Raw genomic sequence first — 27,977 nt, 5'->3', positions numbered from 1 at the left:
ATACGTGGTTGCCTTTTCCCCCTGTGCTTTATTGGTTCAGCGCATAAATGTGAGGTTTACAAAGTTTTGGGTGAGGAAGCTCAGAAGCAGCGTTCGGCAGCATTAGACAGGGACAGAATTTGTTCAGCCTTCCTAGAGAAGTTCTGTCCTTCATCTAGAACACATAGCAGAGCTAGTTAGTTCCTATGGTGCCTGGAGAGAGAGAAAAAAAGAAGTATAATAAGGATTAACATGAAAATAAATGAAACATTCAACTTTTCTTTGGAGACGAGCACACTGCATACGAAAGTATGTCTGGAAATAAGGATGCAACTGAGAAGCGCCAGCACGGCAGCCCTCAATCCCACCAGCTTCTGGCCAAGGTGTGTCACAGCAGCATCACCTCTTGGTGCTGCTCTGCAGAGGTGTTAAACCAAGGCAGAAAGGTCAGTGAGCACGAGGGTAACGTGCCCCTGAGAAATTAAACCCCATTTTGAAACAAGTCCATCCATCTGAGATGCCAGTGCCCAACACAAGGCCCTGGGACACCAGTCAGGGCTGTGTCATGGACACGCCTTCGCAGTGGTGGCAAAAGCAGAAAAAGTCACAAGGGCAGCAAGTCATCTCAGTCATCTACTCAAGGAAGGTATTTAAGATTAAGTAGGGTGAAATTAGTGAATGTTTACAGAGTTCTTGGTCACTTTGAAGGCAGTACAATGTATTCACTAGCAGAGTTTAAGTTACACACATTTTCCATAATACATTAAACCTGTTAATTCCTCAGATGGGGAAAATGTTCATATCCTGCTCTAAACTTTCAACTTTATTTCACAAATTGAATTAACAATATGTACTGAATATATGCTCAGAGGAGCTTGTGGAACATTTGTTCACACCAACAGCCTACTGCTGATGTGCTCTGCTGAAGATAGTAAAAAATTTTTGAAGCAACAACAACACATCCAAGAGTGCTACAATTTTTCAGTACGTTTTGCATTCCATGCCATGCCCTTCATTTAAACCTCCAGATGGCAAGAATGACCTTGTACAAGATAAAAGCTGTACTTCTGTATCTCCTGAAGATCAGAATCTTTCTAAAAAAAAAAAAAAGTATTTTGAAATCTTGTATTGATGACTTTGGTATAATTCAAGAACTCTAAAGAGCCAAGCTGGCAAAAGAGTAATTTATGAAGCTGGCCATTTAAAGCTGGATACATTCAACATGTGTACCAACAACTTGCCTCTGATCTACAAGTGTGCAGTATTTGTATCATAATTGCTAGTCTGCAACCAAAAATAGACCCAGGAACTGTAATAAATCACCATTTTTATGTAGCGTAAGTATGCCTGCTATTTCCTTTTAACAAATGCAGAATGCAAATGTACTTAAAATGTCACTAACGACTGTGAGAACCTAAGGACTGCTGAGCATCTCAACCCAGTTCAGATCAAGCAAGACAACGTTTAAACAACTGGTCCTAACGCAGCAAACTTGTCTGCCTGAAGCAGTCTCAAAAACAACAACCAACCCAACCAAACCCAAGAAATAGTAAGGTGTAACGAGAATGTAACTCCAGCTTTCTGTTGCTTAGGGTAAAAAGCAAACACATCCTTTTAGCTAAATACAGCTTATTAAAGGAACGTGTAGGAAGAACACATTTTAGAAACTCCTTGTCATCCATGTGTTTTCCTCTCATTGCTCAGGGTGCCCACTCGGATGTCTCAGATACTACTCTGCTTTTGTCTTGGGCAGACAAAACCATTCCTTCCTTAGGTTGGCTGATTTTTGTACCAATTGTAGCTACTGCCAAACCACAGTAATTTTACTAACAGCTAACAAATATTTGTCAAATCCCTCACTATTCAGTGTTGAGGGAAGATGGACAAACAATATTTGCTGTACTGATTCATGATACTTGTGCCTCAGGGTACTTCACAGTCATACCCTTCACACAGTGCAGATTTAAAGCAACATCAAAAAGGAAAATTTTAACAGCTCAGTTCAGTAGATAATTCTTAATCGAACTGGAGATTGTGTCTCATGTTACCTTTGTGGTCTCTGCTCAGAAGTGACTTTGAAAGGGTATTTCATGACACTAAATGTCTGGAAAAATGGTTTCTTATGAAACTGAAGGTCATCAAAATAATGGATTTAAGCAATCACTACAGGAATAAAGGATTTTTCAGGACAACTCTAAAGAACAGTCAAGTTTAGGAACAAGCAAAGCCATATAAAACCCCTTGTGGTTTATTACTAGTTGAGCCAAGCTTTACAGATGCAGCTCAGCTGGACACCTTTCCACAACAAAGGTATCAAAAGTGGAGTGGAGATGCCAACTGTACAAAAACTACGTGGAATATTTCATACAAAATACTCCAAGTGCTTTTCATTACGTAACTTTTATTTGAGACACACGTTGTAAAAAAGTTCACATGAAATAATAAAACTATTGGACTATGAAGGTTTTTTTAGGGGATGGGTTTGGGGTTTTTTGTCTATATACATCAATACACAATTAATGGTTAGGTTTACAAGTTAACCACATGACAAATTCACTTTTATCTGCAGGAGCTTTTCACATTACACCTTTATATCAGAGGTAAAATGTGCTTAAAAACACACAGTAGAACACTTCTATTTCAAAATTAAGCATTTTCTCAAGGACTATACTTTTTATTCTCAATTTAGTGGCTATATAGCATTAAAATAACAGTAATTGAAGTTTTATTTGCAAAAATGTCCGTAAGGCCATAGGAATGCACTAAAATAGTTAAATTCACCAGGAACAAGAAAAATCAGTGTAAATCCTGCTTTTTTGGAAGAAAGAAATACGTTTTTTATTTATAAGAATGAGAATGGTATAAGCAGGTCAGTGAATGGAGGAGAAAAAAGACCTATTATCACCTACAGACCAATCCTTAACAAGTTTAACATTGCAAAAATTCCATTACATTAACAGATAACCAAATAACAGATGCATTTTCACAAATAACACATTTAGGCATTTTACATATTATTCATGTACTTTCAAATCGTTATGCATTCACAATAGTTTAATGTGATATGTACATTCAAGACTCCTTTATCCACTTGTGAGAATGATCCACGAAATTCACTTGACTTCAGCAGACGAGTATGGGAAAGGTACTTTTACAATGGGAAATACTTTCTGGAAAAAGAACTACAGGTCTGAAAGGTCACTCAGCACTTTTAAGACTGTCCCCCAAACAGAAAAGTGAGCTGCATTAAGTTTCATGAGTGGTTTAAGCTTTAGCAATAATAGAACTCCCAGACAATAAGTACATAAAATATTCTATATACACTCAACAAAAACCTCTTGTGCATGTTTTGCCGAGCACAGACTGAAAGCTAAAATTGCAAAGCACTGAGACCAGTTTGTTTTGCATTTGGCTTTTTTTTAAAACCATTTAGAAAAATGTTGGTCAAGATATAGCGCACAGACATGGGGCTGAGGGAAAGATTTCCTAAAACTCCAAAGCACAAGCAGCATTTTTGTTTTATTGAAATCCATCAACGAATGTCTGCTTTCCTGAAAGGTTAATGGCAATTTCTGGAACAAAACAGAAATACATTTGCTGCTTAATAAGTAATTATTATATGACTTTCATTCTAATGGGCATTAGAGTACTGACTAGTTGACTGAGGTATAGTTAAGAGTCCTTCAAAACTTAAGATTATATAGTCTCGAGCAAAGTAGCAACAGAGACCGCACAGAACAATCATGGTGATATCAGAAAAGCCTGTAATACCCAGCATCTGATGCACAGGCAGAACATCCCATCATCAGCACCCGCTTTCCAAAGGCAAACACAGCTAAAATATCCCAGTCCAACAGAGCTGCCCCCACGCCAAGGGACAGCACATTTGTCCACGTCTGGCAGGGCAGACTGGACACAGGAAGGTCTACACTGACCCCAAGTTAGCACACTGATAAAGTGCAGCCACTCAGCCATTTAATACTGCTGGAGAAGTGGGGTGGGGGCAAAAACACAAAGAAAGCAAGCTGCGTTTTACCTTATCCATAAGACCACATGAAATTAGAATTCTTCAGTTTCAGCAGATGACAACAAAATTGCATTAAATTCTTCTACAAATAGAAAAAGATGAACTGTACATGAACAATAAGCAAAGTGAAATATTTACTGCAGTACTTTCTCATGCATAAAGTGAATTTCCTATGGTCTTACCTCACATTTATGTACAGTTTAGCACAGCTAAATGTAAGAAAATAGCAAGTTTTTTTTCTCCCTCCCACCCTCCCCCATACAGAGCAGATACCCCAATTCGCTGCTGCTTCAAGAAGCACTTCATAGACTCTACTACTTACAGGCTCTTTCAAAGGGAAGTTCATGGAGACTAATAATTGAATGGACATTTAACCACACAGCGAAGACAGGAAAAAACAATACAAAGCATTCTGTAAACAGTGCCAAACACAGAACATGTCAGTTTTGGTTTGCAGACAACCCCTGAGATAAAAATCAAAGTATTACGACACCAAATAAGTCAGAGGTAAATTACTGAAAATAAACAACATTCATAATTGGTGTCACAACACTTTCTGTATAGAAGCACTTTTTTAACCATACAGAAAACATAACTGCTTTAGCCTGTCCAAGAAAAACATCAAGGGTAGACAACAGAGCAGTTAGGGTTGCTTTGCTTTTCCACTAAACCTCGTTGCCATGAAGGTTTCTCTGTTCTAGTGCAGCAACAGCAGTTTATGAGATCCACCATCTAGCTCCAATAACTACTTCTAGCAAACTACACATGGGGACAGGTCAATAACCACTTAGAACTTCATGGAACCAGCTACTAACGTTAAACCTTTTAAAAATCAAAAGCTTTAAATCTAATACTACTGGCCTGTTCACTTCCAAAATATTCAGGACAGACCCAGAGATGACGAATCCAGTATCTGACACAACAAAATGAAGTGGTTATCTGTGGGAATGACCAACTCACTGTTTACAACTCCAGTCAAGAAGTGAAGCAAAAGCAGACGCTGACAGAACACACCTATCCCCCAACAGCAACCAGGCTGGACACAAACTTGTACTTAAAGCTTACAATGGTCCACGTTTGGCACACCAACAGAACTAAAGCACCTGTTTTAATTGCTCATCGAGGAAATTTTTCCAGAAGACAATAAAAAAGTAGTAGAACAAAGACTAAGTTATACAATGCTCAGTTGAGTAAAAAAGGCAACTATGTTTCACCTCTGCTTCTAACAGTCTAGGTCACTGTACCAGTGATAAAAAAATAACTGCTTGAGCAGACCAGACACACATTCAGCATTTACTGCAGAACCAGGAGTACGTTATAGCCCTAATGCCAAGGCTTCCCCGGGGCCAAAGCTGGGTACCCTTTAGACACCGCCCAGGAAGCTGGTTTTGGACACCTCTGTTGCCAAGGGTCGGTCATTACAGATACTAACTAACTATTTAGAGTTACAGTAGAAATGGAAGTCACCTTTAGAAGCAGTCATTTCTGAATAAGTGAATCCAAGAGGTTACTCAAGACTCATGCATTCAGCTTCCACAAGCCACTTAAGTGATAGTGATGAGGCCAATTTGTGACGATGATTTTACCTCCAGAGTGTAATTCCTCATCAGAAACACAAAAAGGTGCAGTTTGAGCTAACAAACGGAAGTGAGGAAAGACACTGTGTTTATTCAAATAACTGAAAGGTGCATCTGTGAATCAGACAGTGACTGGCAATTCAGAACACAACTTTGCTAAGTCTGGTAAAGAGAGAAAAGCAACATACTACATTCAGAATAGAAGCCCCAGCTTCTGCATGAACAGATTTGTGCATCTAAGAGAACAAAATCCATAGAAATTGCTAAATGCCAATTGTTACAGTAATTCTCATCACTAGAGCGACAACATCCATACTGCATGGCCACAAGTATACAGCATAGAAATAATGGAAGTGAGACAATTTTCCCCTGGCTCTTCTGCTTGAAAATAAATTTGTTTAAAAACAGAAAGAAAACCCTGCACAAATCTGTTAAGAATTTACTTACAAGTCAAACTGTGCAAATACAAATGTAAGATTGTGCTGTAACAGGTAGTAAGAGGCCAATATGGATGTGCAAAGTTAAAAGAAACATAGCAGCTTTTGCAACAGGCAATAAAACAGAAAGTAAAAAAGGAAAACAGGTTAACTCTTGCATTTGTGTCTCCACTTCATAGCTTCCATATCTGAGAAAGAAAGCCTGACAGGTCAATAGGCTTAGTGAGCAAAATCCACTTGGTATTTTGTGTATCGCAGTCTACGTTCAATGGAGCTCTCAGCAGCAGCTTGGTGGTATTATTTCTGAGGCTTTGTGACCCTGTGCTTTCAAAGAAGCAGAAAAGGTTCTAAGTGTGCTGCAGTCTATCGTTAGAAGTTCATCAAAGTAGCGTGCATCGAAAGAAGCTGCTCTTCTTAGATCGATTTTCTGTTATTTTTACTGGCCCACCTGCCCCCGATGAACTGTTGTCATTCTGAAAGAGAAAAGAACACCAATGTCATAAAATGCAGAAAACGATATGTCCAGCTTTCCTATGTTTCCCTCCCCACTTCCCCCCCTTGCAAGGCAATAACCAGAGCAGAGGGTTGTTGCAACTTGAGCTCCTCAGTCACCCAGACTCTGTTACTGGATAAAACTGTCAATTGTAAAAATAACATTTCCCTAACAATCCAGAGCTCAAGCATTAGCTGCAGAAGAGATTATGTAATAAAGCAAGGATCCCACTACTCCATTTCAGAAGAACACATCAGTTCCAGGCTGCCCAACGTTAATGCTCATGCAAAACAAGGACCAGCTCTGCACTGATGTGTAATAAAGTGTGAGAAATCACTGTTTGCTCAGATTTGATCCAGCAACTACTGTAATCCCCAGGAGATTTTGGCAGGGCTGCTACTCAGCCAACTACTAGAGCTGTGCTCTCACTGGATGTAGTTTGTATGCTAATTGGAAATACAAACCATTTTTCTGTTGAGCTTTGTCATAATGTCCCGTGCAAGTGTGAAAAACGCCTGGTGAGGAGTGGAAACAAAGAAAAAACAAACAAGAGTTAGTCCCAAGATACACTAAGGACATGATAGATTTGGAACAGCCAGACACATGAACAGTACAGTGTTCTGCAGGCCACTAATGGCACTTTGAGCTGCAAGACACTCTCTGTACAATATCTGTAAACTTAAAACCTCAATAAACATGCTTGAGAAGAAAAAACTTTCTATTATTAGACTCAATTCTGCCAGTCTTTGAAGCAATTGAACAGACTTTCCCTTTGCATACCTCTGGAAGGCTGCACATACTAATGCTCTTTTTATTCCCCCTCCAGCTTAACTGTGCATCACAACTAGAAACGCAGAGAGGTTTGAGGATGGATGTCTGGGAATTCTCAGTAAGGTCAGCTTGTGTTTGTCCTCCAAAACCTTTGCTCCTGGGCTATCTCTAAGGTTATTTAAGCTTCCAATACACTGCTATTTAAAAAAACCCCAAAACAACAACAAAAAAAACCCCATAAATAATGACTCTGGCAAATCTCAGCATCCCAGATTTCAAACTATGAAGGAGCAAAATAACTTCTGTAGCAGAATAATTCTGTGGTTCTCCAGAAGCAGGGAAAAGCAAGACATAAAGGTATCTGGAGACTTTCACAGTCCAAGGGCAGTTCGAGAATGTAAAGAGTGTAATCACTTCCCCTCTCATTGTGTTCAGAACATATCCAAAGACAGAAACTCATTTAATGCAAATCACTCACAATAAATAAATAAATTCATTTCTGACCTCAAGAACGTCAAGATTGTGTAATTTCCCACAAATGAAGCATTTGGTGGAAAGTAGACTAAATAATTAGCGATTGCCAAATGCCTACACCAGCTGCATTTTTTAATGCTTTCTCCACTATTCATGCGACAATTTAAAAAAATATTCAGGCAGCCAAATCATTTGGAGTAAACACAAACCACTGCCGTGCATTTATTGACCTGCAGGAGCTCAAATGAACCTGCAGGTGTGTCATGAAAGGCCAAGTGGACCCTCCAGAGGAACTCAAGCAGAAGATGGGTACTTTTGATCAGGAGACTAAACTATCCACCACCACTGGTATTGCTGCTCATGGTCACACTTCCAGTGCCTGCTGTGGGAACCGCAAGGACACTGAAACGGGGTCAAACACTGCTCCAGATGCAGCAGGATGCAAATCTGTCCCTTCTAACTATCCTGGATGACAACAACCATCCTGCAATCACAAAAAACACGCTTGGCTGGCATGACAGCCCTCCTGTTGCTTTAAAGTAACAATGGCTTCAGTTTGTAGTCAATTTGTCAGCTGCATGATCAGAGTTAAGTACATGTTTGGAGGACTTTCAAAGGGTATCCCATAGAAAGGTTTGAAATGATTAGGTACAGAAACAACACTTAAGAACAAGTCTACCTTACTGGATGAATAAATCTTAATGTAACTGCCTTCAGACATAACTATTTTTTGTCCACACTTCATACAGTTAAGATCCTCCCCCTCCCTCCCCAAGATGACACAAGTAAGACAGACTGGACTTGAGCCAACTCTTCCTTCCAATTCCATTTCCTTATGCTCTTATAAATAGGGATCGTCTGTTTTTAGCACAGAATTTATTCGCAGGAAACAAATTACAAATCTCTAGATAGTATTGTAAGTCTTCTTCCTCCTCTAACATCAGCTTATGACCTGGTGTCCCAGGTTAACACACAAATTTTCAGTCTCATCTGCACAGCACGTACTTAGTAGTAACCTAAAGGCTCTTTATCCTGAAAGTAAAGAATCCTGAATCCAATTTCCTGCACAAAGCAGTGCTCTAAAATTACACCTATTCCCTGTCCAAAAGGACTTGAAATTTAAGTAGCAAGGCAGACATCTAAAGCAACTGTTTGCTACAGTAATAGTAAACCACTGTGTTACCACCCATTTAAAAAACAATCCCAGACATTACCAGAACATAAGGAACAGCTGGATTCTAACAGAGGCTCTCTAAATATAAGAAGCTTGGTGACCCAGGAGCACAGCTGGGACTTCAGGTCCCAGATGAGGTCAGAAAGCCCAGCAGATGATCAAACAGACCCCCCCCAGCAGGAATTCAAAAAACACCTGAGCAGAACACCCATCTCTTACCTCTTCCACGTTTATGCTGGATTTTGCACTTGTCTCCAAAAATTTGATGCCATAATCAATTGCTAACTGGAAGAGAGGTTAAAGTGTTTCAGTGGTTTTGAGGTTCCTTTGTAAAAGGAATGTTTCACATAGATTCCTAACAGAATAGATGCTGCAGCAAGCTTTAAAAACAAAACCAAGCACTGCTTTTCTCTTGCAATAAGATTAAAGTTACTGAACAATTAGACAAAGTATTAGAACAGGCCACACACCATCATATAAAGTCAAAACCAACTAACAAACGAAAACCAGATTGATTTCTCACAAAAAGAATTACTTAGGCTCTAAAAGAACATTAAGGCAGAACCTTTATTGATATGGATTTATGGGCCAGATAATCATACAATCATATCTACACAACTTCAGCTGCACACGTGAGAGATTTCACAGGATTCTTCCTCACCTGTTTGTTCTGCAGAACAACTAATTACTTAAGCTTTAATAACAGCACTCATGACAAGAGTAATTCGCCCCCATGGTGAATTGAGTAGAACATGATCAAACTACACACAAAATTTATGTTGAGAACTAAAATACTTCACACCATAGCAAAGGCCAACATTCTTAGCAGGATCTTGCCCTCAAGACAACAGTACCATGAAGTTTATTTAAACCTGAAGACAATCAAGTGCTATTTCAAGATAAACCCCCCAAACCTGTCATCCTGTAAGCTTCTGAAACGACAGATTTGAGACCTATTATGTCTCATATGCTTAAAACACACCAAACATCCAGGAGCTAAAATCCTAAGAGAAGTAGGTTTCTGAATGGGGTAAGTCATCAAATCTTACCTTCTCCCCTTTTTCTTTTGAGACTTGTCTTTTCTCATTCATATCACATTTGTTACCCAGGATCATTCTTTCTACATCTGAAGAGGCATGCTGAGAGAAGGAAAAGGAACCTCTCAGAAACAAAGTGCACCATGGTTTAAAAGAAACTTCTGCGTCAAACTCCTCCACGACTGTTTTATTTTAACGAAATTATCTAATGTCAAGGCATTACTGAGGGAGACTGATTTTGAAGCAAGCAATTAAAATATTAAAGTAGGTTGGAATAAATACTCCTAGATTACATTACAGATCAAGTCTGTGCCATGAGCTCTGTACCAGGTTGCACACGTGCACAGGCATTTGGCTGTTCTGGAAATATAACTGTACACACTTCACTTCCAAGGGGTGCTTGGACATCTGGGGGATTTGGTTGGAGTATCATTATGGAATGCATTTGTATTTTTAAAATAGATTATTAATAAAAGTCCCTTTAAAGTAATAATCACTTCAGCAAGAGAACTTTTTTAGCCCAGTCACTCTTGGATGAAATTGCTCACTAATACAGGAATTTTAAGAGCCAAAGAAAATACTAAAGAAAAGCCCATGGATTTTATGTTTAAGAAACACAAACAGTAAGATTCTGTTACCTAATTACAGCTTCACTAAAATTAAGATTTCTCCTCTAACTTCAGAAGGACCTATCCCTACCTGGCAGCATGTCCCATCAAAGAATTTACAATAAGTCAGCAGGAAGGAAGCTCACCCCAGAGCAAAGGAAAAACTCAAAACTCTCCAATCAGACACACAGAACACAGTGAGAACTGAAATCAGACATCTCTCTCATCATCTAAGTGACAGGTGGACACCTTAAGATGCTGCTCCTCCATTCCTTAGACACACCCAAAGTATAAAAAGAACAATAAAAGTCATACAGTAAGAGCAGTTTTGAAACACCCTGTGCTTGCTTTTTAAACTTCAGTTTTCTACCTTCTATCCTTTAATGAACAAAATAATATTTGCCCCATTAGCAACCACTGCTGCATTCACTGCCCAGTAAATTGGCCATAAATGTTGGCTACTATAATGAGAGTGAATAATTACTTATTATTTGTCCCAGGGAAATCCTAAGATGGAACGAAGCACTTACCTCCTCTATATTTCTTATCCAGTTTTTTATGTTGTCAAAAGACTTTTCATTTGTGATGTCATACACCAGCATAATTCCCTAAATAAAATTAGGAAAATCTAGTTAGATGAGCTAGCACTATTGGCTGGGTTTTGATCTATGTTGTAAGTTTAATTATATTTGCAAAGAAATTAAACATAAGACTTAATTCACCTATAATCCTTTCTTAAGGCATTATGCCATGGCCAGGAATTTACCCCAAATATTACTATTTAACATCTTTTGCCACTGTTCATACAAAGCAGTAAGAACATGTAACAGCAGCACAGCTTGTAATCAGCAAGTTTTAACAGTGCTCCAACATAAAATATCTCAAATCACAGCATTAAGAGCCATTACAAGCACTTGTAGCACACAGGGTGCAAGGCTGGAGCCAGTTATTTGGCTTCAAGTCATTCCCAATGGAGAAAAAATAACAGTAGCTGTTGCAGGTGATTGTATTTCTAGCCCAGATTTTGCATACTTTACTGGCTTAAGGAAAAGCAATTCAGTGAAACACACTTTTAATATTAAAATAATTCATTACCCATTTTTCACACACTTCAAATGTTTAAAGGGGTTGACTGCATTAAAAAAAAACCAACACCAAACCTGTCTGATTAAAGCTTGGCAACTTTATTATAATCTGCTGAAATGTTAATTGTATGAAAAAAGACAATAGGGCTTGAAGTTTCATCACAAAAACAGGCCTAGACAAAGTACCAGCAGGTTTAAGAAAGGAAAAACAAACAAAAAAAACCCCAACCAAACCACAAACTTCACTCCCCACATCTCAAGCCACAATTATCCAGTCCTGCAGTTGCAGACTTACAGGATACAACCCTAAGAAGAGCAAACCAGTTCCACCAGTTGTGTTTGGTGACTCTGAGTGGGACACTCACCATGGCTCCTCTGTAGTACGCCGTGGTGATGGTGCGGAATCTCTCCTGGCCTGCTGTATCCCTGCAGTTCAGGGGGAAAAGGTATTTGGTTTACACTCATCTGGACTCAGAGGTGTCTTTTTAAACAGAGTAACAATGCTACTCCAGAAATACTCACCTGCTGCTGCCAGGACACTCAGTCTCTACTCACCCCCCAGGCAGGGAGTGGGAGCATTATCACTCCCCTGTGCCTTGTTGAGTACAACCAGGTATCAAAGTATCAGAGATTACATTTTATTAGGCTGCATATTTTAATTTACAGCTGTGGAGTTAATATTTCTCCTCCACAGGGAACAGCTAAAAGCACATTTCAGAGGACAGCTTTGGACAAAATGGGAAGTTGCTGAAATGCTTGCATGTGAACAGGCCATTTCCTGTGCTCCTGAAGCAGAACCACCCCAAGAGCAAGCCAGAGGAAAGCATAAACCTCAGGGACAGTCAATGAATTAAAGGTATGAAACTTCTGGGACTCTGAAGCTCAAAAGCTCTGAAGTATTCTTCTCTAAATGAATACAATATTCACTGCAAACTTAAATTCCTTTGGAATACTTACCATATTTGCAGCTTGATTTTCTTTCCATCTAATTCTATTGTTCTGATCTTAAAGTCGATTCCTGCCAGAGAAAGAGATACTCTTCAGTTCTGCAGTTAATGCCAAGGAAGTGTTCGGTTTCCTTTTGGCAATTTGGTCAGAGCACACTCGGTCAAAAGAGTTATTCTGAAGTTGTCCCCCCTTCCACACCCTGGGGAGTGCTCAGAGCACACAGAGCTTTTCAGCTGCACCCAACACAGCAAGGATAAATTATTCTGCACAACAAAAACAGACTAAACTCACCCTCGCTACCAGCTGGCCGAGATTATTAGAGAAGATTTGATCTCCAAATCCTTCCACTTCACACCAATAAGGTCACCAGTTTGAACACATATTTTTCCTGAACTTTTGAGCAGCCCCTGCATTCAATTCCCTGTCACTTCCCTGGTACCTCTGAGCTAAAAATCCACGTGACCCCTCAGGTGACCCCTGAGTTCCTTCTCAAAGCCAGCATCTACTTCTGAAAACTGATGTTTAATGCAGTCTAATCAGACATCACAGTAAATGGTAAAACAACACAGCAGACAAGGCTTACAGATAGGTACTGAAGGTGGCTCAAGTACATCATGAATGGGACTTTTTCAAGAACTTAGATTTTCTAGGAAGCTCTGAAAGGTATCAATCAAAGGCATCAAATTCTCTCCTTTTCCCCTTACACTTCCACATGGTACCAAGGTACCCATCAGTTCTCAGATTAATTTTCAAGACAGATTTTAAACCAAGGGCAAAAAAAAAAAAAAAATTAATTTAGAGGGGCTTAATAATGTCTTTTAAAAGTTTAGAGGAATGAAATGGATCTATGAGTCAAACATAAGATTTCCAACCAGACTAGCCTTTATTAACTACTTTAACTTTGGCATCTCTAAACCTATACCATAACATAGGTCAAATTGAGATTATTCAAGTTGCACTATGTGACTGACAGATTTTTGGGCAGCCAACCCCGCATACCCACCAAAATAATCTGGTTTGAAACTAATGGCCTGTTTTCTCTTCACTGAATCTTAAATAGTTACTTGATATTTAGTTCATAAAAGATAGGGGTGGGGCTGAGTTATTTTGTTTATTTAATTTCTTCTTTCTTAAGATGCAAATTAACTGACAATTATCAAGAGTACCTTAATGGAAAAAAATGCTGTTTCTAGCTTCAAGAAGTCATCCATCACTTAAACAGGAAGCTATGGGATTTTTTAATATACCACAGTAGAATCTGAATATGAAATATGGACATTCATTAACTATTTGACTTCCCTTCTTCTCACATGCAATATTACTGTTTTAATATACTGAAAATACCACGTTTCAGCCACTTAATCTTAATGTGCTCTGGATACACAGTTCAGCTCATTAGTTAGAATACAAATTATGAGAAGAAATATCACATCAGCACTTTAACAGCACATGAAATTAATTGCATTAATTTAAAATGCTATGGCTACTGCTCCAATTGCAATTTCCCAAGATTCACTAGTAGATTTACAGGCAAAAAGATCTTCCACTAATTCCCACTTTTCTAAAAACGACATGAGAATTACGTGTATTTTCTCAAAATCCCTATTATATGTAATAGAAGTTTGGCAAGTTTTTTTATTTAACAATGGTCAGGATTTTCCCTCTCTCGTAAAGATTTTTCTCCTAACTAGGTGCAATCACAGCTGCTGAAGCCACAGGTAATTGTATTCAGGTCTGAAAACAAATAACCTTTGCTCTGAATAGATTTTGTTTTGCCCTCAAAAGTTATAAAGCACAAACACGGATTTCTCTGCAAAGGGTATTGTTCCGTGGCAACAGCAAATTAAATCAGTTTTAAAAGCTCGTTTGTGTCTTGGCCTGAAGCTTCAGTGTAACAACAATCAGGAAAACCAGGTTCAGAGACTACTGTGGTTTAGAGATAATTCTGCCTGTGCTGTGAACTCCTGAAGCTCAGACACAGCAGCACAAGCAGTGACAGACTCCTGGAGGGATGGTTTTCCGAGGAGACTCCCAAGTGCAGTGTGAGCTCCCCATGAGCACCAGTCCATGTCTTGCACAGACTGGTTTCTTGTGGTTACTCATTTCCCTTGCACTGCCAAAATGATTTATACAACCATTCCTTTCACCACTTCTAAAACTCAGGATCTCCACAAAAAGTATCTTCTCCGATCATAGGATTTCTAGTATGAACTTCACCAGAATTCTTAAAGGTGAACTCCAAAGCTAAAAGAAGAATCTAAAGGGAGAGGCCACAAGTACCTCTGTTATGACACTACCATGTTTAACAAATGCAACCTTTTAGAGGTTAAAATGAACCAGAAACTGATGTTTCTTTTGTGCTTTCAGTTCAGTGTCAGGAAGTGGTGAGCTGCACACATTTGTAGAGCAAGGCTGGCGACATGTGCTACCACTTCCTGCCAAGTGTACTTGCATGGCCACGAGCTGGTTACAGCTACATTTCAATTACAGCATGTAAACCCCTCCAAAACTATAGCATTTCAGCAGTAATTCTGGACTGAAAATTTCCTTTAATTCTTTCATACAGCCACACAATGGGATACAAAAGTTTGAAAAGTTACTCGAGTCTAATAAAGAGGAGTCATTTGTGACTTTGATTGCAAAGGATCACACAGCTTGCAGTTTTAAAATGCAACATGGAGTGGAGAAGAAGCCCAGAAACATCTGGACGTCCATCTGAAGCTAAGTTTCAGAAGCTTTCAGAAAACACACACCCAGATTAATTCTTAGAGTGCAAATGCTAACAGGATAATTATTTTTAACTGCTCAAGTGCAGTTGTCACACAAAGGTGTGACACACTGGTGCCCAACTAGCAAGTCAGTAAACATAGATCAGAGTGACACAGGAGCATTTGCTGCAGGAATCACAAACTTGCAGACTGCAAGGATGAGGTCTAAGTTGCAGTTTGTGTATTACTTAGGACTGTAACTGCTTGCACTTCCCTTGCAGCATGGGGTGAAAGTTGCTGAGGGCTTATTATTCTTCAAAATCCTTTCCAGATCCTGCTGACTATAGGCCAGGGATGCATCCTCACTCCTCACTTTACTGAGGGTATTTTCTTCTACAGCTTCCAATAAAACTCTGACAAAGAATACACTGGGCAGAGAAATCTGCATACCAAAAGTCAGTGTCACTAGTGCCACACAAGGACTTCCATGGAAAACCACGGGAGCTGCACGTTGCTGTATTTACCCTGCACTGCTGGGCAGAGCTAAGGAAATCCAGGCCATGCCACTGCTCAGTGCCACACAGCCAAGTGTCAGAGGCCAGGGGGACTGGCCTCACCAAGGCCTCTTTGGGCTTAAGCCAAAAAGTCACGTCCATCTCACGCTCCAAAAGCTCTTCTGTCACCATTTCTCCCACTCCACTCCCTAGAGACATGTTCCTTCTTATTCCAACCCACCTGGGCAGAGCTGACCCGTAATTAAGCTGCAATGCATTAATTTTAGAGAGACATTGTGAAATGTTGCAAAGAGCTCACAACACTACAATACTAAACATCCTGAACGTACAGGACACTTCCAAAGGCTCCTTTTCCAGCTCCAGTACCGATGGTTTCCTACCATGAACCTTAACAAAACCAGCCTGACGCAATTCCTGCAGGAATGTGAGGACAAGCTGAGCAGGGAGGCTGAACAGTTCTTTTTGTTACTTTAGTTTTTAGAACAGTGGCTTACTCAGGGCATCACTGTTACTCTTTTGTTCTGTCCTCACCCCGATTTTAACCCTGTAGCCATCAGGGCCAATATCTCAGGTTCTGCAGTGCTACAGTATATCCCTTCCAGCCTGGACTCCACTACAACTTTCCCCTACACAGAACCACTGTTTGGACTGAGAGATCGGCTGGTTTATTCTTTTCAACAAAACTCCTGTTGCAGAAAATGCTGCAGCACAAAGAAACCAAAGAAACCAAACCCAAGTATTCTGGCTGGAGCAAGTCAGCTGTTACAGCAGCACCAGCAAATACCTCCTGAAGGTAAAGGTTTCTCTGGGCTTCAGACAGCTCAGCAAAAAGGGTCGTGTTCCTCAGTGTTCCTTACAAGCAGTAAAAGACAGGCAGAAAAGAAACATATACAAATTAATGCAAAGAAATATCAGTAACCACTGGCAGGCAAATATTAGAATGCTTAACTTTTACCTTTATTACACAATTTACCTGTATTTTAAGTTAATTTTTCATGTGGCTCAACATTAGTTTTGCAGCAGCTGGACTTTACATGTGCAGCTGTAGCAACATATCAGCCAGGAAATCAGCACCTTGCAGGATGCAAATAAACATCAATCTCTGATAGCATACACCATCTATATATACTATACCTACCACAGTACAGTATTTCTCCAGCTCTGGTAAAGCAATACTTCATTTAAAAAACAAAACACAAGTACTCAATGTACTAGCATTTTAAATTGTTTAGCTGAGCTTTTTTTAAATATATAAGCCAAAGGAATTTAAAAAAGTGATTAACAACACAAATTGGCAAAGAAGCTGTGAAAAAATTAACACTGATTTGCTCATTAGAAAAGAGTCTCATTTTAGTCCCATCTATCAAAGAACATAAGAGATGCACCACAGTTTATTAAATTAAAAATAAGGACCTGTTTTGCATGACCTATATGTAATAAAAACCTCACCCTCTCAGAGAAGCTGTCTTCCTACTTATCAAAATCTTATCTTACTCCTTTGAAGTAAGAATGGAAGAAGTGAAATTAAATTAAAATATTTTTTCCCTGGGATTCCCTGATAAAACACAAACTTTGTGGCACTCACCACCACTAGACATGGATCACAATAAAAAGCAATGGGGGAAGGAGTCAAAGTACAAAGTCTCATTACCCTTTTGAGCAAATCAGCATCAGAACAACTGGAATTGCTGCATCAAATTTCAAGCTGGGCTGACTCCAACTTCAAGCATTGGTCCTTCCTATGCTACTGTGTTTATGTGTGGGGTTGTGGGGGTCTGATGTGTTTCAATGGGCTGAGCTGGAAAAGGAGAACATGTTGCAACTTCTTTATTGCAAGACATGCAAGTCTTCAAGAGACACAAAAGGAAAGGAAATCATTTCTGCAGCCACTCAGAGTTATCGCTGAATTAAAAGCAACTTTGAACCGAGCAAGCAGATCTGTAACTTACTTTCAAAAAAGGAAGTGAGAAGAGGCACATAACTGAAAATCAATGTGCTTCACCCTCAGTTTGGTGAATCCCGGGAGAGAATTACTTGGAAAACATCCACAGCTGAGGGACATCAGTTTGTAACCATATATTTTCCCCACAAGCTCACCCAAGGATTACTCCCATTTTGTTGTTCTCAGCAGTAGGTTTTGCAGGGTTTGGATCACTGAATTATAGCATTGTGGAATGTTAAGGGTTGGAATGGTCATTAAAGGTCATCTAGTCTCTGCCATGGACAGGGACACCTCCCATCAGACCAGGCTGCCCAAGGCCTTATCCAGCTGGCTTTGAACAGTGCCAGGGATGGGGCATCCACAACTCCCTGGGCAACCTGTGCCACTGTCTCACCACCCTCACAGTAAAAAACCCACACAATTATGTTTTAAGTGGTTTTTAACAGAATATTTTCTAGTGCTACACCTGTATACTGTCTCGTTCTATAAAGGTAGATAAATGAAGCTTCAGAAATTTGCTCTTATACTAGATCTTCCTAGAAGAATAACAGTAAAAATAAAAAATGATGAAGTAGGACTCAAGATCAGTGTAGAAGGCAGGGTGGGGAACACTTGCAACACACCAGTGCGTCACACAGCCTCACACAAAAGAACAAAGTCCAATCATTTTGAACTTGAGCGTTTGGCTTTAGTCCCTAGTAACATCTGCAAGGAATTTTCAGATGATCTCAGCAATGTCTTGTATCACTATGTAAATTAAAGAGGCAGTAGTCTTCTATTGCACTCATTCAAAAATACAGCAGATGAACACGAAGCGACACACCAGGGTAAAGGTCAACATTTTTTTCCAACATTGTAAAATAAATTATTCTAGAATTAAACACAAGTGCAACCAGCTTTAGTTATTCTTTCACAACCTAAAGGGACAAACTGTATTCTGTTCCTTCTGGACAGCCCATAGGAATCCACAGCACACTGGTAAACTCGAGTGAGCTGAATGGGCTCCTTCAGGTTAACTGGCCTTTCTTCATGGAACTATTCACCCCCACAATGAATCTCACACCACACAATGAGACACAGAGCAGTGCCTTGCACCTTGGAAGTTATTAATACTGTAAGGTCCTTAAAGTTTAAACACTGGCCAAATAAATATATACAAATGACTGAGGTAGGTAAGGCAATAAAGAACGGGTGTATACAACATAAGGCAGTTTCCTGCTCCTGAGACCTTTGCTTTGAGCAACCTTTGAAATGCACGACTTTAAGCATCAAAAATACTCAATATAAAATACAAGACTATAGAACAGCACAATAGTAGAAACTTAATACTGGTTGACATGAGTGAAATTATCAACAAACAGCCCAACTTTAAAAGGGACTGAGTCCCTGCAGGATGTGTTTTAGAGCTTACAATGTAGATACTGTGCTCTGTAAAAGTGCACAGAAACTAACTTATGGTCTACCTCTCATTCCCTTTGAAATGGAAGACAAGCTACACTTGATGGTAACTCAGTCTCATCTAAAATAACTTTTAAAATTGCGCTCCTGATACAGACAGCGAAGTTTGTTTATTTGGAGGATTATTTATAGACTGCCTGTCTCTAGGAGGAATGCATTCACTGAGCTGCTTAGAGAACATGCTCCTCTCAGGCCAATGTGCAACTGGAGAGCAGCAAAGGTTGTAACTGGCCAAGAGACTGAGCTGAGGGTACAGTTTCACAGCCAGCTGGAACTGGGGTAGGCCCTGCCATGAGCAAGAGTCATGACCAGTAACACCTCTGGAACAGGTATTTGATTCTTCTGCTTAGTTTGAGATAACATATGATTGGTCCATATCAAAAGCATCATTTAATAGGCAAGAAAAAAAAACAACCCTGAAGTAAAACCCCAAGAACAGGAAAAACTTATCCCAAATCTCTTGCTTGTGAACCAGATATATCTGTAGATGTAGAAAACATTGTCTTTAACCAAAATAACTCTAATTGAATATTGCTGTCAGGAAAAAAAAAATTTACTTCACACAAAGTTAGCATCTTAAGCATCCAAAAAGTAAAAAATATGGTATATTAAAAAATTCCTTTGCAATCAATACTACGTGGCCACCATGATTTAAAGTCCATTGTTTACTATTGACATACCATGCCAGTTGTGACAATAAGAACAGGCCAAAAAAGGTTAGGTTTGGGTTTGTTCTGTAATTTTTGGTCCTGATGAACCAGTGAGAAATGGACACTTGTATTTTAAAAAGCCTCTTAAAAATCTCAGGGCTCTCACTTGATCTGGATGCCCACACTAAGCTGGTTATTCAGAGTGAAGAAATAAAGACTTTGAGGGGCCACAACATGATCTGTTTAAAACAAAAAAGCTACGACATGAAAAGTGAGCACACAGAGTGTCCCAGGAGTGACAAAGCAAAGGGAGAGCTGTAAGTCAGTGATCACTCAGAGATAAAACACCCTCTCACAGTACAAACAATGCACTTTGTACCTTCTATTCCAACAGTGCCTGTGACAGGCACCACACACAAATCCCACCAGCTGCAGGTTTGACACAGGTACAGAGGACACGATGGGAACAGTTGGTGTGTACAGGCAAACACCTCTACAGCCCAACAAGACTGCCAAGCATCTCCTTGAGAGGTCTGGGGACACCAAATAGTGTAGAGATAACAACAAGTTAAACTGGATAATGTTAGAGCTGGTATAAATTACACACGACCACTGTAAAGACAGAAGTGAGCAATTTATTGCAAGTTTTACAGGAATGCGGGAACACCCCACTCATTAAACAGCTGAGATATCAGAGGGCACAGACCTGCTAACACTGGAAGAAAAAGCACAGAGAATATGGGTATTACCAGGAACATAAACAGGGATAAAAATGCAACAAAAAAGCCCAGCACACATACAACGGCAGTAAGACAGTTCTCAGCTGTAACTTGGTACTCAGTCCAAAAGGATCTTGGTTATCTGTGGAGATCAAAATGTCTCATCCAGTAAGAATTATCTTTGTTACGAGAAATAATCTAATCTAGGAATTTCAGTTAGAGCCTGAAATACAGTTGTGTTTTAGAAGCAAGTGTGGAAGGTACATAGTGAGGCAGCAAAATCAGGCTGAAAAGTCAAAGCAGAAGGTTTAAAGTTCCTGAAGTTATTTTTACAGACAGCACTCTCAACAGCCCAAGAACATAATTTTTCTCATGGTTTTTTTAAACCCATGTTTTAACATGAGGTAAGTAAGCACGTAGGGGTTTTGGTTTGATTTTGTTTGTTTGTTTGTTTGGGAAGCAAAGGACATGAGGAAAGAAGGGCTGCTTTGTTTAATTTCTTACATGAATGATGAAATAGGTCTTTTTGAAAGGTTTTTACTACCTGGATTAAGAGGCAAAACCACATAACTTATTAGCAAAGGCCATACCTGTCTTTCTGGCACATAATAGTTTTCTTTTCCTACATCACACAAGGTTCTTTTAATGAATTAACTTGAATTAATTCTTTAATTTCTTCAGCTCATTTTTCTGCATTGCATACTCCAGTACTCTCCTCTAAGTCACTTCTGCTAAGCCAGAGAAGTTCTCCCAGGCAGTTACTCTGACTGTACCTTCCTCTTTCCTTCCATGCTTGGGTTGACACAGACACCTCACCTCATCTTTAATCCCATCTGAAGTCACACCATACAGGCAAGATACTTTGAATCACTAAGGGAAAGCTATTTCTTTCTGGCAGATGAAAGAAAGGAGAATTTTTGGGGGGGGTGTGGGGGCTGGAAGCAGCGTATGAGCTCTCTGGCTGGCAGCCACTTTAGCTTTGCCCAGTTTCTTACACTCAACGTGCTTTTCCCAATTTCCAGATTTGGTGCCAGACTCCTACTAGAGATTAGTCTGCTTGAAGCACTCTCAGATGCTGCCATACATAAAAGAGAATGCCACTGACAGTCAGCAGCAGGTTTCTTTCAGCCTGGAGGAGACTGAGGGGAGACCTCACAGCAATCTAGAGCTTCCTGACGAGGGCAGGCCCTGAGCCTCTTTGGGACCAGGGACAGGACCCAGGGAATGGCCTGGAGTTGTGCCAGAGGAGGTTCAGGTTGGATATTAGGAAAAGTTTTTGCACCTGAACAGGCACTGAACAAGCTCCCCAGAGCAGTGGGCACAGCACCAAACCTGACACAGTTCAAGAAGTGTTTGGACAATGCTCTCAGGGACAGGGTGGGATCCTTGGAGTATCCTGTGCAGGGCCAAGAGTTGGACTCAAAGATCTTTGTGGGTCCCTTTCACCTCAGGATATTCTGTGATTCTAACTCTGTGCAAGAGCCTCACAGAGTGCAACTTTGTTAATGTTACTATTATTCATAGTTTATTCACATTAGAAAAGCATTGGATCTATTTTACACATCTAGTCAGCCTGATGACTTGGTACTTCAGCTACCATAACATCCAATTATACGTAAAAAGCAATATCATATCCTTCAAATTAAAAACACCTACCTTCTACCACAAAATATGAAATAAAGCATCACCATAAATACTGCATATGTTATTATTATTAATAATGTCAGTTAAATTCTGAAATAAGACAGTTCAAGATGTATTTCTACCAAAAGGATGACCTTTTCCAAAAGGACTAGGAAATCCTTCCTAAAAAGTACACAAAAAATTCCCAAACAGAAGCTGTTTGTCTTCAACCAACACATTTCTTCCTACACTTACTCACTGTCTGTGCTCTTAACTTTGCATTCAAACTAAGTCACAAAAGCAGCTCTAAGCTGCCCTCCTGTCACTCAAATACCCAGGAACACATAACCAAGACAGACCCCCATCTGCCAGTTAGGAAGGGCATCAACAGTCAGACATCTGTCAGTGTTTCACACAACACCACCACGAAGCTGCAGCAGCGTTTTTAATAAAAGCCAAACAATTTCACTTCCGTTCTTGCAGGACACAGAGGGTAACACAACCTCTGCAGCAGATGAAAACCAAAGTCTAAGATGTCCTTTGTTACCAACCAGGTGTTAGTATCATATTTAAGGTCATAAGAAACACAAACTTTAATGCTTTTAACCTGTGATGTCTCCAGCTACAAGATCAGGACAGAACCCTGCTGAACACCCACCACAGCCCCTGAAAACAGAATCATTGCTCCAGTTTGGTATTTACCTCCATAATCCTGTGTGCCCCTATTCCCTGTAAACCCCTGACCTCCTCCTCACTCTGTGCTGAAGAGATACCGCAGTCCCAGTTCCTACAAGCCTCAAACACACACTCCCATTCCACAGATCCCTACAATGGTGCCACCTGAGACATTGAAACTCATCTCAATCACTTCAAAGTCTCCCTGACAACTCGTTTGTGGTAACGACCATTAATAAAGTATTACTGACAATGCCTTCCTGGTGCCTCCCTCCCCTTGCTCATCTATCATTGATGTGTTTTCTTCCACAGCTCCCACCATCTGGAGAAGCCCAAAGAAACCGAGTGAATGAGGATAGGGAATGCTGAACCTTAATGGCAGGGTGGAAAAAAACCCCAAACCAACAACCCAACAACCAATCCTTTATCTATCACACAAATAAGTAACCGTGGGGAAGAAGAGTAGAAATATTTACTGAGGCATAATTTGACTTGAATACACTAAAACAATTTCCATTACGCGTTACAGACATGGAAATTTCACTGCAAAAGGGAAGTTGATAATTTTGCCTGACAAAGGATTTTCATCTAAGTGTTCAAAGGTCAGCACACACGTGCTTGCCTGCCAGAGTAGTGTCCTATTTTGGAAGATGTAAGCTAAGGAAAAGTTACTTCTGCAAAAATCAACAAATGGTTTCAGCTCTCAGATCCAGTCCTATCTCATGGGCAACTTCCTGCCAAACGCTGATATCATCTTGGATTAAAAAAATAAATACGACCAATTTTGTTCCAGTCAGCAAGCCTTTGGATGGAGTCAGAAATGCTGTCAGCTAAAGAGAGTCAACCTCCCTCTCACAGAAACCAGTCGATACAAAAAGTTGAAAGGAATGCAAAGAATAAACCTTATTATTTCTAATGATAAACCAAATCCAGTTTTACCAGACAGCACTACCTGAACAGCAAGTTAAGATACTTGGAGATTGCTCCATTAATTCTTCCTATTCTTGTATATCACAATGGAACTACGAGCAAAATGCACGAGATACTCCAAGTTAAGTTTTGCTTTAGGAGCTGTTAACAAGCAAAATGAGCTGACTCAACTGCATTTTACTTTCCATGTAGAAAGAACTGTGCAAAAGCAGAAGTTTCCACTCAGGAAGCAAATGAAACAACCTAACCTTACATAACACCCATTGAAAAAAAAAGTTTGATCCCATGTTCACAGTGAAAAGCTGATCCTCACTAAGGACCACAGCGGTGTTATGACTCGTCAGCCCTTTTAGAAATTCTCCAAACACAGCTACAGAGCCCCGTATAGTGAATTTAAAGTTGCTGAAGGCCAAGGACCTGTTGTGTCTAAAGCTGCTTAAGGCTAATCTGTGCTTTCACAGGTTGAAAACATCACTCAGAACAACTGAAAGGATCATCTGAGAGAAAGATCCCTGGTTCACTTCTCATAACGGGTAGCAAAGTTTGCTGAAGGTATTAGTTATGCCAGGTAGTCAAAACAAAGATCAGAAAAACTCTTGTGCCAACAGCCACCCCAACAAAGAATAAAAAAAACTCTGATGGATTATCAATACATATGCAGAGCACCTTTATCCTACTTCTTATGCAACTGTTGGCCACAGGACACGGGCTGGAAGTCCCTGCTGCCTGAATCAGTACAATGTTGATTACAGCACGACCAAAGTCTTGAGGAGAAAAGTCAAAGGCCCATTTCCCAACCTCCAAGCAATCTCCAAGGATGGAGCCTTGCAGGCATGTTCTGCATGACACAGAACAGAAGGGAACCTGCAAAGTACCACACAAGTGTCTCATGCACAATGGCAAAGTAACTACAACTCATTACTGACTTACTTCTATAATATCAACTCTGAGGAGAAGTAAAACAAATATTGTACAATAAAACAGCATTTCCATCTCTCCCTCCTAGTTTATTTTTTTCCTTCTGGAAAGAATTCCCATTGCTCTGGTAACTGAAGTGTTGTAGTTTAATCCTGGTTAAACTACTAAAGAACAACAGGAGTGGGACATTATAAGAAAGTTATCTGGTACTACAATGTCGACCCTTCCATCATGGCAACAAAGTTTGTTTCTATTTCTGGATGTAGAATCCAGGAAAAAAGTTGAAACAGGGAAAAATTTAACCCCATATAGTTAAGAAACCCTCTAAATTACTCACCTCACTCAAAAAGAGCATGTAAGTACATAAGATTAAACTTTGATAAAATTTCATGTCAACACATCTAAATCACACACCTTCTCAGACTTCTGCAGTCAAACCAAGCCTGATCTTGTCAGCAGAGAGACCAGAGGAGAACTAAGGGACACAATATCACACATACTAATTAAAATCACTGTTAATTGAACACACATCATAAGCACCACCATATTGCAGAACCCACTTTACGGAGAACACACAAACAAAGCAGCCTGGCAGCTCACAGCCCAGGAAAACTCAGTGTACTCAAGGAGGAATACTGATCTGGCAGGGCAGCCCGTTTGGGGAAAGCATTGCACCCCTCCTCACCGTGTTAGCTACGCTTTATCAGCCAAGGGAAAAACCAGAGTTGTCAAAAATGGCATCCCCTCAGCTCATCAGAAGGACCAGTTATGACTGTAAGACTGAGCAGTGTTGAAAAACCCCCATGCACTCACCCAAAGCTAAAGGGAATGTGAGCACATCTTCAAGAGCAAACAGGTTAGATCCACATGACTGACCCAAAAGCAATATATGCAACACATGAGGAAGGCTGAAAAAACCCCAAGTATTTTTATTCCAGCTACATCAGCACTTTATGAACAGTTTCACTATTTCCTGCATTGTCGACTCCCCTCTTTGGAGGCCCTTTGCTACAAAATGAAAAGGGACTGGAGGAAACAAATGACAAGAAGGGAAATGTATCTGTGAAATCACAAGTACTACCAGCTCTCAGTAAGTTTCTTCAAGCTGATTCATTTTGAAAATAAGGCCCTTGTGAAAGCAAATAAAAAGGAAGGAAATGAGAGCAAATCCTATGTTTACTGAATAAGGTAAGAAAAAACAGCATCATGTTCACAATCCTCAAGACTTCAAAGTGAATCAGTGAGACAAAAAAATATCAAGGTGCTACAGCAGTTCAAGAAACATCAAGAAACTCGTTGGAAGATGATCTCTTTAGAAGTATAAAGAGATATTTTCTATTAAGCACAGTACCAACGTAGGCTTTTTTTAGATGATACAGCATTTATAAACGTTTATTAAGCCTTTTATTCTACAATAAGTAGAGTAAAATACCTGTTAAGGTAAAATGCTACTCAGGCCTTAATTAGCTGGTGTTACTGATACAGCATTTTGAAAACGGTTGCAAAGAGAAAAGAAATAAGCCAGAAAAATGCAGAAAAACTGTTCTTAAAGCATTAGAAATGCCAGCCACACCTCATTTAGTCAATCACATCGGCCTAAATAAAAATTATCTCTTCCTTGTGCACCAAGTTCAGCACAATAAAATGTCTGAAGAGGACAGGGCATTGGGGTAACATAAAACAAGTCACATGCTATTCCACTCCATCTTTAAATCCATTTCCTTTCAATAAAAACTCTACTCATTCTCTCAGTGTTATTTTTCAAAGCCAGCATTAGTTTTACCCTCCTAAACATGAGCAACCTCCACTGCAGTTCACCCCTTCATCCCAAAACCAGTAGACTTCACTTGAAAAGTGGCTTTAGCTACAAGTAACTACCCATAAATCTCAAGTCTTGCCAGATCGAGATTTCAATTCAACATCTCGGTGAAGACCTTGAAAATTTTGCTTATGTTTATTTCCGCAGAATAGCATTTTAAAACTGACAGAGATACAAGTCACAACAGTGCTTTGATATATGACATCTCGTTGTCATTAAAAAAGGTTAGTGAAGCTTTGGAAACCCCTTTTCACAACCAAATTTACCCAACAAACCCCAACTTTTTTGGAGGAGGTTGTTCCAGTTACTAAGGAGCTTCTAAATTAAGTCGACTCAGGAGCTCGAAGGGAACTCCTCCAAATCTCACAGACGTGACCTCCTTGTCCAGGAGCGCACACACGCAGACACACACACACACACAGACACACACAGACACACACACACACACGCACACACGCAGACACACACACACACACACACACGCACACACGCAGACACACACACGCATTTGGAGGAGCTGGGGGGAGAAGGGCAGTCAAACTCCCAGCCCAGGGCGGGTCGGGCGCTGTCACTGCGCAGCACAACCCGCAGCGAGCCCGAGCCGCCCCAGCGCTCCCACTTTCGGAAGGTTTGCACCCAAACACGAGCCGCCCGATAAGCGGAGGGCACGAAACGCTGCCCTCCGTGAGCCCCGGGCAGCGCTCGCACGGCGGGCCCCGCTCGCACGGCGGGCCCGGGCCCACACAACTGTTGCTGCCGCAGGGGGAGCGGCCGCACCGGGCGGGCCCGGCCGGGCCGCGGCCCCCGGACAAACCCCCCGAGTGCGGCCGGGCCGCGGCCCTGAGACCGGGACAAACCCCGCGGGTCCGGCTGGGCCGCGGCCCCGGGACAGGTACAAAACCCCGAGTCCGGCCAGGCCGGGCCGGGCCCCCGCTCCCCCTCAGCGCGGGGCCCTCACGGCCGCGGGGCTCCCGCCCACGGAGCGGCCCCAGCGCGGCCGCGGCGACACGGGCGGTGCCCCCGCCCTTCCCTCCCTCCCCGCTCGGCCCCGGGCACGACCCCTTCTGTCCCCGCGGGGATGGCGGCTGCCCCTCACCGATGGTGGAGATGAAGGTGGTGTTGAAGGCGTCCTCGCTGAAGCGGAACAGGAGGCAGGTCTTGCCCACGCCCGAGTCGCCGATGAGCAGCAGCTTGAACAGATAGTCGTAGGTCTTCGCCATCTTCGCCTGGGGCTCGGCTCGCCGCCGCTGCAGGAGGGGGCGAACGCGGGAGGAGGGAAGGAAGGAGGGACTCCGGCGGGGAGGGAGGAGGGAAGGAGCGAGGGAGGCACCGCCCGCGCACGGGAAGCGGCAGCGCCGCGTCAGCGAGCGCCGGAACCGCCGGGCCCGCCGGGGGATGTGGTTCTGGGCG

The 27,977-nt window shown here is 41.0% G+C and overlaps 1 protein-coding gene across 5 annotated transcripts; it reads right to left on the bottom strand.

The window, feature by feature from the left end:
* Window positions 1–8: 8 nt before the first annotated feature.
* On the bottom strand, window positions 9–27,977 carry RAB8B (RAB8B, member RAS oncogene family). 5 transcript variants are annotated; one of them, XM_027704374.1, is made up of 10 exons: window positions 27,664–27,977; window positions 12,620–12,680; window positions 12,028–12,088; window positions 11,108–11,185; window positions 9,982–10,071; window positions 9,152–9,217; window positions 6,978–7,028; window positions 6,469–6,493; window positions 4,016–4,088; window positions 9–192 (listed from the first exon to the last, which is right to left on the bottom strand). In XM_027704374.1, exons 1-9 carry the CDS (start codon window positions 27,785–27,787, stop codon window positions 4,039–4,041), a joined length of 606 nt encoding a protein of 201 aa, XP_027560175.1. In that variant the 5' UTR covers window positions 27,788–27,977; the 3' UTR covers window positions 9–192; window positions 4,016–4,038. The 5 variants fall into 5 exon arrangements, with proteins under 5 accessions (XP_027560175.1, XP_027560177.1, XP_027560176.1 ...); XM_027704375.1 differs by lacking the exon at window positions 9–192 and adding an exon at window positions 1,238–1,263; XM_027704376.1 differs by lacking the exon at window positions 4,016–4,088 and having other exon boundaries at window positions 27,664–27,976.

The sequence above is a fragment of the Neopelma chrysocephalum genome, unplaced genomic scaffold (genome assembly GCF_003984885.1).
Source record: "Neopelma chrysocephalum unplaced genomic scaffold, ASM398488v2 Primary Assembly neopelma1_274, whole genome shotgun sequence".
NCBI lineage: Eukaryota > Metazoa > Chordata > Aves > Passeriformes > Pipridae > Neopelma > Neopelma chrysocephalum.
Note: the sequence above shows the minus strand (reverse complement) of the source record. Positions and strands in the feature narration are given on the sequence as shown.